This window comes from Littorina saxatilis, linkage group LG14 (genome assembly GCF_037325665.1).
Source record: "Littorina saxatilis isolate snail1 linkage group LG14, US_GU_Lsax_2.0, whole genome shotgun sequence".
NCBI classification, from domain to species: Eukaryota; Metazoa; Mollusca; class Gastropoda; order Littorinimorpha; family Littorinidae; genus Littorina; species Littorina saxatilis.
The window spans coordinates 31,261,777-31,275,546 of NC_090258.1; the positions used below are offsets into that span (position 1 = coordinate 31,261,777).

Consider the following 13,770-nt stretch of genomic DNA (forward strand, 5'->3'; position numbering starts at 1 on the left):
AAGACATTTACAAATAAATAAACAGTCAATGAAAAAAACATAAAATACAAGGTACAACAATTACGCCATAACTGAGAAATAGTCTCCACGGTAGGCAATCATCTTTCTGCAATTCAAAGGGCAGTCAGTATACAGCGGTTGTTTCCCTTGTCAGAGTATTGTTGTTTTTGATGTTCGTACCTGATACATACTATGGCCATCAATTATTTAAAGTATTGCACACTTAACATTGACACAGATTCCGATTCAGACGATTGGAAGATCATTCTCGGAGTGTGCCTTGGGATTCCATTGGCTGTGATCATTGCAGTCAACATCTTCTGTCTCGTCCGCTACAAACGAAGACGAACAGAAAAGGCCAACTTGGATGAGGATGTCAGGTAGATAACAAATGCCTGCACGCAAACAAACAGACACACAAGCATGCGCACACACATACGCTCACATGCACACACGCGCGCGCGCAAACACACACACACACACATCTATATATATGTTACAGGCAATCCGTGAAGTTAGGAAATTCGCGTATTTCCTGATCCATTTAGGAAATTCATGTAATTCGTAAACAGCTCAGGAAATACATGAATTTCCTAAAATATTTAGGAAATTCACGTATTTCCTAAAATAAAACGCCAACAATTACATGGATTTCCTGATCTATAAATACACCCAAACAAAGGGCGCCGAATACTTGTGTGAAATACTTTTTTCCCCCGACACGTGAGACTTTTATTATGCACGAAATGTGAACTATTCACGAATTTCCTGAAAAGAAGAGACGATTTGTACTCGGACTATGAATTTGTTGTCAATCTGCCAGGAAGTTGAACAAGTGTTCACAAGTTAGTGAAATGTGTTGTGTTTACTTTTATTATGCTCGTTTTTTAATCCCAATAATATGATCGAGAGTTGTATAATTTTGTGAACAAATGCATTTTTTTAAAACTGTTTCTCCGTGCCATGGAAGTCTCGCAAAAACAAATGCTGATCCAAGCAGATTTTATTGTGACTGGAACAAGATGGCGCAAGTTTACTTGATGATGATGATTCTTAAAATTTGTTTCCCACAGGAACTAGAGCCTATTAGGGACATGAGGTGTTTATGTGCTAAAAAGTTTACTTTGATTATGCTAATTGTTTTAGTCCAATATGTTCATATGATCGAGAATAGTAAAAATTTTGTGAATAAGTGCATTTTTACATTTAGTCAAGTTTTGACTAAATGTTAAATAACATAGAGGGGGAATCGAGACGAGGGTCGTGGTGTGTGTGTGTGTGTGTGTGTGTGTGTGTGTGTGTGTGTGTGTGTGTGTGTGTGTGTGTGTGTGTGTGTGTGTGCCATTGTGTGTGTGTGTGTGTGTGTGTCTGTCTGTCTGTGTGTGTGTGTGTGTGTGTGTGTGTGTGTGTGTGTGTGTGTGTGTGTGTGTGTGTGTGTGTGTGTGTGTGTTCACGATGGATCTGCTTCAAATTTGGTGGGCTTATTCAGGTAGACCCCGGACACAAGCTGGTCGATGAAAATTTTCAACACGTGCTCTAAGCCGGCGAACCGCCACGCTGCATACTCTGTCTCGCGATCCACCCGATCATCTAGTATCTATATATATATATATACGACTTGTGTCTGTGTGTCTGTGTGTGTGTGTGTGTGTGTGTGTGTGTGTTCGCGATGCACGGCCAAAGTTCTCGATGGATCTGCTTCAAATTTGGTGGGCATATTCAGGACACAACCTGGTCGATGAGAATATTCAAAACGTGCTCTCAGCGCGCAGCGCTGAACCGATTTTGGTTTTTCTGTTCCCAGATCCATTCCCAGTAACTCTTCCTTATCTTCTCCAGTGTTTTGCGTTTATCTCCCTTCCTTCGTGTGGCGTCAATCCATATTCCCGTTACTATTTTTAGAAGGTCACTGTCCACAACGCTTTCATCCCGGCAAAGCCGGGTATTCCCGTTATTATTTTTAGAAGGTCACTGTCCACAAGGTGGTACTGATGGCGAGAGTTGTCAACCCATGGTATCCAACTAAGAAGCAAACCACTCTCTTAATGGTAACTTCTGTTGGCATGGGAGACTACCCTCATCTGACAACCCCAAGGGGATATCTGTGAAGGGAAACACTTTGATTTAAGGCCAAAGTGTGGAATTGATATTTATTAAGAAAGAATTTAGAAATTTAGACAAGTTTTAACCAAGAAATTCGGTTAAAACAAGGGACATTTGAAAAAGCCTAAAGGGAGGTAACTCTGTACCAGCCTGCACACACACACACATACACTCACACACACACATACACTCACACACACACACATACACGCACATTAAAGATACCATACTGACCCCCAAACCAACCCCACCCACTCAACACACACACACTCCCCCCACCAACCCCTTCCCTTTCCCCCGACACGCTCAAACATACTCACACTCTGTCGGAATCACAAGGTGCACAAAACTCCGAGCAGTACTACTCATTTTAGCTCACCATATATCTCCATATTTATTTTTATTTTTTTCCAGTGAAAGCGGTAGTGGTCCAAACCTGGCGAACTGGTTCAGCTTGCCTGGAGCCTCCATGTTTCCCGCAGACGGCAAGAAGGCAGCCTGGAACTACAATGAGAGCATATCTTCCATGCCTGAACATCTTCGCAGTAAGAATTAATTATCAATTGTCTATGGATTTATTTATTTTTACCTTTATTTTTTTTTTAAGGTATTGATCATTTGCTTGTCTTAATGAGTTGTGTTGACTCATCTGAGCAATCAGGTGTGTGTGTGTGTGTGTGTGTGTGTGTGTGTGTGTGTGTGTGTGTGTGTGTGTGTGTGTGTGTGTGTGTGTGTGTGTTTTCATATTTTAGAAAACAATATGCCGTTTGCTCAACGTAGAGAGACAACAATTATTAACACAAGTTGATTTCAACAGAATAAGATATGTCACAACAGAGCTATAGGAGAGCAATTTAAAAAAAATACATAATTTATTCCTTTCTTTTTGGATATCAGCAATTGTTTTGTTTTAGATTTGTTTGTTTTTGAGTAGAAAAGACATTTTAGTATGTTTCATTTTTTTCATTTCAGATGAGCACAGATTCTACCGCAATCTTGCGTCGGACAAAGAGGTATTTATTGATTCAAAACAAACTACTGCTAGGAAGACAAAGTAAACCTAAAGATGATCATCCTTCACAATGAGTTATATTTGAAATCAACTTTCCTGGAATCAAACTTTTATATTATTGTTGCGAAGTTTAGAACAATGTAGTATACAAGTTTGAATTGCTAAGGTAGAAATGCTTAACGATTGTTCGTAAAATGCAAAGCTCCAACTGAAGGGTTTTGTGAATCAAAAGCAGTAATGAAATGTACGTACAGCGCTGTTCACCGTTAGTACTTTCAGTTCACTTGAACATTTCGTCGTCGTCCTCGAATTTTGGCGTAACTCAATATACGATTCTTGTTGATTTCGATGTTTTTGTACTTTGGACTAAGTAAATTATTCTTAATGAGACACATTCTCTAAAATACGATGGACAATACATGATTTAAAATTCTGTTATCGTTCTCTCCATACCAGGTACAAATATCAACACTATTCCATACTTAATATAATCAGTTTTTGCCTTCTGCTGAAAAGCTGTCTAAAATGAATTACGTCAAAATTCCTCGACGACGTCGATTTGTGAATCCCATATCTATTCTGGTATCGCTTGAGGCAAAATAGCCTAAGCAGCTGCAGCATCATACTTTCAAATTATACAGTTATTATACCAAAATATGACATTTTACACAGATCTCGACAGTCATTGTTCTCCAAGACCGCGTGTCACATTTTGGTCAAAAACGCAAATAACATTTATGTATCGATCGAATTCCTTTCAGGTACTGACTTTGTTGTTGTTTTGACGATTGAACGAGCACACACATGCAATCAAACACACACACCAAGAACACCGGTTTACACCAAACACATACACTTCAATGCGACACAAAAAATAGTGCAACCTCAAAAGTTTATTTAACTCCTTCAATTAACATTAGAATATTTGATTATCGCAACATTTTGTTCAGAACATAATCAAAGGAACGGAAAATTCATGAACATCAAATAAAACATCAATTAAATTGCTACATCTCTTTGTACCGTCAGTGTCAGTAACTGTTGTACACACTTGTCACCCTGTCTCGCGATCAAGACTGGACGAGTTCATTGAGTTAGCTTGTGGGGTTAACAGCAGAGATAATCAACACGTTTGGTCTTATTTTGTTATTGTGATGTTCAAGTTGTTTATGGTACAGTTGTGGAAAGTAGGCAGAACTTGCATTGTTGTGGATGGTGGCATGTCAGGTTTATTTTCTGCACTGAGGAAGAAATTCGTATCTTCAAAGGACATGTCAAAACTACTTGCCCCGCGCATATATCGACTCGGCCGGTGGCTGTGTGTGCGACAGAGCTGTGTGAGGGGTTTGAATTTGGCCGCGGCAAAACTTGGAGTTGTGTATTGCCTGCAATATGCTGATGGAGGGTGTCTCCCACATTCATCTTTTGTTCAGCTGAAGTGTGTTGGTATTCGATCGGAGTTAAAAGTCGTCTTTTGTTTTCAATTTCTTCCCGAGATAGATCTGCAAATCGCTTCATTTTTACAGTTTGGCAGACGTGTGGTTTGATCTGTGTGTTAATCCGCGTGTCCCAAATATGAAGTAAGTAGTTCCTTTGAAGTTTCGGTTAACCTGAAACGCCCAAATATGAAGTTTTGTAGGCCTCTGACAACACATGGCTCAAAGAAAGGAAATCTAATGTCCAATCGTTACATAATTTCTTCAAACCGTTATGATCATAATAACGAAAATCTGACAAAAGGATAGATATACTTCTTCATTCATGAGATGAAACTCCCAGTTTGTACGTGTATGAACGTTTTTAACCAGCCATTTATGCATCCATACGCTTCCGGGGGATGCATGCTTGGTATTTTCGTGTTTCTATAACCCATCGAACTCTGACATAGATTACAGGATCTTTTCTGTGCGCACTTGATCATGTGCGTGCGTGTACACACGAAGGAGGATAAGGCACTAGCAGGTCTGCACAAAATTGACCTGGGAGATATTAAAAATCTCAACCCTTAACCCATCGGCCGGGATTCGAACCCACGGCCTTCCGCTTGGGAGGCCAGCGTCTTATCCATTAAGCCATTGCGTCCGTCTGGATAGATATACAACATTTATGTCATGATGTCAAACATTCAAACTGCTCATGTGCGTCGCTGTCATGGTGCATAAGCGATAACAGCATTTGTTAGTTAAACAATGTGTATATCCTAATAATGACACAGAAGTCATATCATATCATATATGAATGTAATGATAATAACGTTAATAACTGTGTTGTATGTGTTTGTCTTCAGTTCACCATCAAACGACCCCAAGTCAGCCTGTGATGAAGATCGAGAAAAGACGATCTCTTCAACAAAGAAGTACTCTGTTCACATCAAAAACGTTTTCTTCTCTGTTAAAATTGCAGCTTGCATAAAATTTCGCCCGCATGGCTACTTTAAAACACAGTTTTTGGTGTCTTTTCCTCATATGTGCATGATACCATTTGATGAGATGTGATTGTGCCGGCATTCGGAAAGACGTGGTTCAAATCCCAAAAACACACTTCTGAGTTACACACTAAAAAAGCGTTTCTGTGTGTATGTGTGTGTGTGTGTGTGTGTGTGTGTGTGTGTGTGTGTGTGTGTGTGTGTGTGCACACGCTTTTCTGTGTGTGTGTGTGTGTGTGTGTGTGTGTGTGTGTGTGTGTGTGTGTGTGCGTGTGTGTGTGTTTGGAAATTCAGATGTGTCTTCAAAGTTTTTGAATGTTTTTCGTGGGAAACGGTGCTAACCGTTTGGGATTGATAATGTTTCCTGGTGCACGGATTACATTGGATGTATTGTACAGTAATATAATTATTCAGAAAAATGAGGTATGATCTTTTTAATTTCAGAAATAATACATATTTATCTTATTTGGAACAATCTTCCTGAGCTTTTTCCTTCTGAAACAAAATATCCCAGTATTTCATATGATGTGCAGATATAATGCATTGATTATCAATATATTCGTTTCTGTTCTCAAAGATAAGGTGTATGCAGAGCAACAGCACAGGTAACCACAAAAAACTTGATTTCGTTTTAATGATTTATAATATGAAGTCCCCCCCCCCCCCACCACCCAAATTGCTGGGTTCCGAAGCAGAATCAAGTAGTTTGGTCAACTTGAAGTATTCAGTTTTTTACAGCTGACAAAATATTGTTCAAGAGACACCATGACACTGACATGCCTCCTGTTGCGTATTCTCTATAGTTTTCAGGTAAACAGTCTTTGGTATATATATTTATATACATAAATTTATATATATATATTTGTTTTGATGGAGACCTGGTGTCAAGTACAACGCTTTTGTTTTTGCTGTTTTAAAGTAAAATTAGTGCCATAGTGTTTTTGTGTTCACGAAAAACCGGGTGACTTAAGAATGAATTTTTTGCTGTTTAAAAGTAAAATACCTGCCGTTGTTCATGTCCATATATACACATGTGGATGCTTCGTATATAAATTAAATGTGCCTGTATACATATATCGTTTTTACTGTGGGGGATCTGTATAATGTATGATGATATTACTATGATTGCTAATACCGTGATTGTATTTGCATTGTTGATGGCAGGGGAAACTTCACTACACTGTAAAATATTTTCATTGTCACCTTACACTGTGTCCTGCCAATTGCCCTGTAAACAAAGCAATTTATACAGCTTTTATATTTCTCAAAGAAAATGCGTTTGATCAAATCAAATTTGAATTCAAACACAAATTTCTATTGCAACAACTGGAAAGAGAAAAACGTTTTCATCTTCTCTGATGCAACCTACACCATTTATTTACTTACAGTCAGGATATTTCTTTTCTTCGTAGGCCCTAAAGAAATTAATCATTTAAAATATTTCTATTGCGGATGTAACGTTTGTACCTGTGAAATGTAACTATTGTACAAATGTTCCACACTTTTGTTTCAGCTGAGAATAATAGTTGTATTTAAACAGAAGCTTTGTTTCTCTGTGATTTTTCCGATTTATTTCTAGTGTTGCCTGTGTGCATTACAAACCTCGTTCCGAGCAGTTTTTCGTGGGTTTGTACTTATAAATGAAACTTAGGTTTGACGCATTTTAGTTATTTTTCATATAATCTGCAGCAACTACATGCAACGAATTCTGAGACAAATCTACCTACCTTTGAACGTTTCTGCATACCTTTTATTTTCAAGATCTTTCGAATTTATCTGAAAACAATTTTCAAAGACTGAAAACTAGTCCGGATACAATTTTCCAAATCTGGAAACTTATTTTTAAATTCTGGAAGCAAGTAAAGAGGTTAATAAAAAATGATAAAAAGTATATATGAAAACTATAAACATAAATTAACTTTATACTTTGCATATTGACTGTATTTTCAAACGCAGTCTGTTGACGCCTTAGCATTTGTTGTTCCCTAAAGTCTGTTCTCTTGTCTTATACGTGTACGTTTTGTTTAGTACAGTGCCCGTAAATCGTTATTTATTTTCCTAAAATGGAATTGGTTGTTTTTTTTCCCTTTTTACATTTAGTCAAGTTTTGACTAAATGTTTTAACATAGAGGGGGGAATCGAGACGAGGGTCGTGGTGTATGTTTGTGTGTGTCTGTCTGTCTGTGTGTGTGTGTGTAGAGCGATTCAGACTAACTACTGGGCCGATCTTTATGAAATTTGACATGAGAGTTCCTGGGTATGATATCCTCGGACGTTTTTTCCTTTTTTCGATAAATACCTTTGATGACGTCATATCCGGCTTTTTGTAAACGTTGAGGCGGCACTGTCACACCCTCATTTTTCCATTAAATTGATTGAAATTTTGGCAAAGCAGTCTTCGGCGAAGGCCGGGGTTTGGTATTGCATTTCAGCTTGGTGGCTTAAAAACTAATGAGTGAGTTTGGTCATTAAAAATCGGAAACTTGTAATTAAAATTATTTTTTTATTAAACGATCCAAAAACAATTTCATCTTATTTTTCGTCATTTTCTGATTCCAAAAACATATACATATGTTATATTTGGATTAAAAACAAGCTCTGAAAATTAAAAATATAAAAATTATGATCAAAATTAAATTTCCGAAATCGTTTTAAAAACTAGTTCATCTTATTCCTTGTCGGTTCCTGATTCCAAAAACATATAGATATGATATGTTTGGATTAAAAACACGCTCAGAAAGTTAAAACGAAGATAGGTACGTACAGTAAAGCGTGCTATGAAGCACAGCGCAATCGCTACCGCGCCAAACAGGCTCGTCACTTTCACTGCCTTTTGCACTAGCGGCGGACTACGTTCAGTTTCATTCTGTGAGTTCCACAGCTTGACTAAATGTAGTAATTTCGCCTTACGCGACTTGTTTTTCTTTCTTTTTAAAGTTTTGAGTTGTTAGTTAGTGAAGTCATGCTCGATGGTGTTCGTTAAGTTTACTGCTGAAATTACCCGCATTACTCTGTATGAAATCAGTGTCATTTTTAAGTGATCAAATTAAAGTTCTTACCAGTTGTGGGAGTGAAGGAAACTGTGTTACTAAACGCTATGATAAAATCACGGATTTATTCCTGCATTGAAAGTGTCACAAGGATCATAACCATCAATGAACACACTTGGACTAAATTCAAAACTTTGAATGTAAAACTCAAAACTCATTTTTTTGTAATAAGCAATTATATAAATTAAATAAGCCTGCTCGAGTGTGTGTGTGTGTGGGGGGGTGTGTGTGTGTGTGCTCGAGAGCGAGCGTGTATGGGTGTGGGTTTGTGTTAGTGTGTGTGTGCGTTAACTTGTACGCGTGTGTGTGCTTCTTCTCCCAACTCCATCTCTCTCTCTCTCTCTCTCTCTCTCTCTCTCTCTCTCTCTCTCTCTCTCTCTCTCTCTCTCTCTCTCTCTCTCTCTCTCTCTCTCTCTCTCTCTCTCTCTCTGTCCCCCCTCCGTCTCTCTTTTTCGTTCTCTCTCTCTCTTTCTTTTTTGCTTTTATTCAAAATACCAAGTATAGCCATATATTTATACAAACAACGCTCATTAAAATTAAATGCAATTTAATGAACAAAATAGTCAATAATTCAATACAAATCTAAAACAAATGGGCCGGCTTTTCTTTCCCGGTGTAATTATAAGAGCAACAAGTGGAACATACTCATGAAACCATTCTTGCGTACACAGCTCGAGTTAAAGGCACCAACGTTGAGTGAGAGAGTTCTGCTGGCAATATCAGATCTCCCAAGACATTTATATTGAACTAGATGATTACCCGCTTGGTGGGCATATTCAGGTACACCCCGGACACAACCTGGTCGATGAGAATTTTCAACACGTGCTCTCAGCGCGCAGCGCTGAACCGATTTTGGTTTTTCTGTTCATCTTCCCAGATCCATTCCCACTAACTCTTCCTTATCATCTCCAGTGTTTTGCGTTTATCTCCCTTCCTTCGTGTGGCGTCAATCCATATTACCGTTACTATTTTTAGAAGGTCACTGTCCACAACGCTCAATTTACATTCCCGTTACTATTTTTAGAAGGTCACTGTCCACAACGCTCTTTATCTTCTCCAGTGTTTTGCGCGTTTATCTCCCTTCCTTCGTGTGGCGTCAATCGCGTACGGTGCGCCACTCACGGCAAAGCCGGGTACCCGGCGAAGCCGGCGTACGGTGCGCCACTCACTCGGCGAAGCCGGGTATTTGGCTGTACTTCTTCCCGGCGAAGCCGGTACCCGGCGAAGCGGGTAATCATCTAGTAATGAATATTTTAACTGCGTTCTTTGTGTGTGTGTGTGTGTGTGTGTGTGTGTGTGTGTGTGTGTGTGTGTGTGTGTGTGTATGTTTGCGTGTTTGCGTGTTTATTTTGTTTGTGTGTGTGTGTGCGCGTGTTTGTTTTATGTGTGTGTGTGTGCATGCGTGTGTGTACGTGTTTGTTTTATTTGTGTATGTTTTGTTTGTGTGTGTGTACGTTTGTGTGTGCGTGCGTGTTTGTTATGTTTGTGTGTGTGTGTGTTTGCGTTTGTGTGTGTGTGTATGTATGAGTTTGCGTGTTTATGTGTGTGTGTGTCTGCGTGTTTGTTTTGTTTTGTGTGTGTGTGTGTGTATTTGTGTGTGTGTGTGTATTTGTGTGTGTGTGTGTATTTGTGTGTGTGTGTATGTATTTGTGTGTGTGTGTGTGTATCTGTGTGTGTGTATTTATGTGTGTGTGTGTGTATTTGTGTGTGTGTGTATTTGTGTATGTGTGTGTGTATTTGTGTGTGTGTTTTGTTTGTGTGCAAGTAGAGGGATAGCCTTTTCCTCTATACAAAAAAAACAAAAACCACAATTAAAAACAATAACAAACCAAAATGTAAACTGCCTTATTTACCCGAGTTTGGAATGATGCCATCACACATCAGGAATATATTACACTTAGCGTTAGGAAAGAGGTCACTACTCCACAGACGACACTGTGTGCAACTGTCGAAGACCTGCACTGAACTTGCCTGTTATCACCAGGGTATTAGATACACCATTAAGCGCAGTCGATCGTTTGGTATTGGCTCTGTGGCTTGATCAGTCGATGTTTTGATGAATGCTTGACCAGATACGTGGTGGATTACACAGAAATGATTAACCCAAACGAAACAAAAAGGAAAACAATCACACAAGGTCTCGGAAGATTCAACCACATTAAGCCTACGGTCATTTAGACTGCTTCTTTAAGACTGACACAGAAGAACACACATGGTCTGAAAAAATGCCAACAGTCGTTTGGAACTATCCATAGAAGCTGACACAGAACAGCACAAAATATCTGAACAGAAGTGAACACATTAAATTACAATCATTTAGAGATATTCTTTCAGGCTGACACAGAAGAGCACACAAGATCTGAACAGAAGTGAGCACATTAAATTACATTCATTTAGAGATATTCTTTCAGGCTGACACAGAACAGCACACACGATCTGAACAGAAGGGAACACATTAAATCTATAATCATTTAGAGACAAGGTCTGAAAAAATGCGTGCACATTATACCTACATTCATTTTCACTGCTTCTTTAAGACTGACTAACCAAAAGGTACAATGGGAAACAAAAGGTCTGGGGAAAAACACGAGCCTTTTTACGCTTCGCTGTTCAGACCGTTTTTTTACGACTGCCACAGACAAATCAAAAGGCACATAAGAGCAAACATGACTTGAAGCGACACAAACACATTAACACCAGAGTCTCTAAATCCGCTTCTTCTAGTAGGCAGATACTTTCGATGCGAAGTAAGAAACACACGCTCAGAAAAGACGTAAAGCATATACTATCGTCGTTCAGACTTCTTCCTTTAGTCTGTCCTAAATTGAGCCCGAAGTCGACTTTGTGAAACCTTCCCGAAGTCTTTCTACTGAAAAAGTAGTGCCAAAGCTTCGTGCAACCAGCTTCGTGGGGTAGACTTCGTGAAGTCGATTTCGCCCAACTAATTCGAGTCTTTAAGGCTGCCATAAACGATAAAAAGACACACAAAAGCACACAAGATCTGCAACGACGCGAACACGTTGATTTTCCCACAACCACTGTCTTCTTCGAGGCTAGGAGCTTTGAGGAAAGGTCGGTCATTGCAGTAGTCTTCGTCGACGCAAGAGTAAGAGCAGTATTCCTTTACGTGGTCCTCGGTGCAGCCGTCTTCGCCGACTTCGTTAGACGACGAACAACCTCGGAAGAAGTATGTTGGGTCTCCTGATTCTGCGAAAACGATAATAAGGAAAAGCTTGTTTGAAGGCAAGTTTACACAACATCAATGAAGGAAGGAATTTATTCATTTATTTACTTATTTGTTCATTTATTCATTTATTTATTTATTCATTTATTTATTGGCTTAATGAATCTAGATATTTTTTGACGACTTCTCTCTATCACAGCTAACCTACAAAAACAAATGCAACCCTCAAAATGCTAATTGCTTCTACATCTGTGGACTGAATCACTTTATTTTTGGAGGACATACACCTCAGCCTATGCATGACCCTTCCACAAAGTGGCCATTTTGTAGATCTAATGGTCTGACTTTTGTGCAATTTCGAAAGAAGTTTCCAAATTCGGCGATCGACTCAACAGAACGACTTTGACATTGAGCGGTAGCAATACTTACCTGATTTAAACCCTCCAGACTTTTACCTTTTGGAATTTCTCAATGTCTGAGTATACACAAACACCTCCTTCACCCCCTAGATCATCTCTGACCCGACGAAAGCAATTACAGCTAGGTTCAAGGCAATCCCCAGACAGGAAAGCTTTCGCGCCATTGACATTTTCGGAGGTGTCATTTGGAACACCTTTGGGAGAAAAGGTACGTATATGTCGGACCCTTTTACCTATAGACTCAAAACTTAGTAGAATGGTCGTGGACAAACGGAAGTTCATGCACAACAACTATGACAATATTTGCTAAACTCAAATGACTGGAAAAAGTAACCCCGTCGTTGTAAAGTTACACTTGCGCAATGTCGCGAAAATTAATCAATGGCATGAACGCATTCATCCATGTAAAATGCCCTTTTCCTGCCTGTTTGTGCAGTATTCAAGTCCTTGAATGTCTAATGTTGATTAAGGTATGCTTTGTCATTCGAATTACCCCAAAGGTAACAATCTTGAGGGCTTAAGTCGGTTTAATTTGGCTACCTCGTACTGTTGAGTCGATCACCGAATCTGGAAACTTGTTTTGAAATTGCACAAAAGTCAGACCATTTGATTGATAAAATTGTCACTTTGTGGAAGGGTCATGCATTGGCTGAAGTTTATGTCCCCTAAATATGAAGTCCCCTAAAATCATTTAGAAGTTACTTACGTTTTGTGGGTTGCATTTTGTTTTGGTCACACTGTAGGTTTTTTTTTTATATGTACACACAATAAAACAAAATATCTTAATTCCTAAACAAAGATCTGCAAAAGGGTTTTTTCATACCAAAGTTCATAACTTTTGTAACAATCAGAAACAAATTATTCATTGGAAATACTTAATTCCTACGTCTTACAAGCAGAGTAACTTCGTCACACACGTGTACACAAATTACCCGTTTAATCTTGAAAAGTAATCTTTCCAGAGAGTATTGATCGAGAGTTAATTTTACTTAAAGGCACAGTAAGCCTCCCGTAAACCATCACAGATACTGTCAGGCTTTTACACACAGTACAAACACCCTTCCATTTGCACGCTCACCAAACGGGAACATCCTAGGTGCCCTCCGTAAAGAGCGAGCAACTTTCAAAGAATTTATTTTTGCGTGGTTTATCTTACCCCTGAGCCATCGTGAACCCGTGTGATCCAGTTTCCCTTTTTCACAATGTTGTCGTCAGTTAGTAATTTGAATGCGACTCGCTGTGAGCTTATCTGCAATAGCACGTTATTAAGTACCTCTGACTATGCACGAAACAAACGGCTGTGGTTCACAAGAACTCTAGCGATGGCTTTTGACTGTTCAGAGGAACTGGTGATAGGTATAAACCGTCGTCTGCTACGAGAACCACGATCTTGCGTGACCCTGCTTTCGGGCTTTTCTTTATTCAAACTTTCAAAACTTCGAATTGTACTGATCTTGTATTGATAAAAAAAAGAATTCTTTTATGATTTAAGAATCTTTGTGTAACAAGTTGTCAATTTATTATTTAGATTTTAAAAGTTAGGTCTAGCGCCAAAACGCACCACGGTCAGATTGTCT

At 39.0% G+C, this 13,770-nt stretch overlaps 1 protein-coding gene across 2 annotated transcripts in view; it reads left to right on the plus strand.

Annotated features, from left to right (window-relative positions):
- The window catches only part of LOC138947556 (uncharacterized), a 90,580-nt gene extending 81,793 nt beyond the window's left edge, over positions 1–8,787 (plus strand). For both annotated transcript variants that reach the window (XM_070319045.1, XM_070319046.1), the window contains 4 exons: positions 239–380; positions 2,518–2,648; positions 3,076–3,116; positions 5,403–8,787. In XM_070319045.1, the coding sequence (XP_070175146.1) occupies positions 239–380; positions 2,518–2,648; positions 3,076–3,116; positions 5,403–5,435 (347 nt within the window). In that variant the 3' untranslated portion in view covers positions 5,436–8,787. The remainder of the gene's footprint in view (positions 1–238; positions 381–2,517; positions 2,649–3,075; positions 3,117–5,402) is intronic.
- The last annotated feature ends 4,983 nt before the right edge of the window (positions 8,788–13,770 follow it).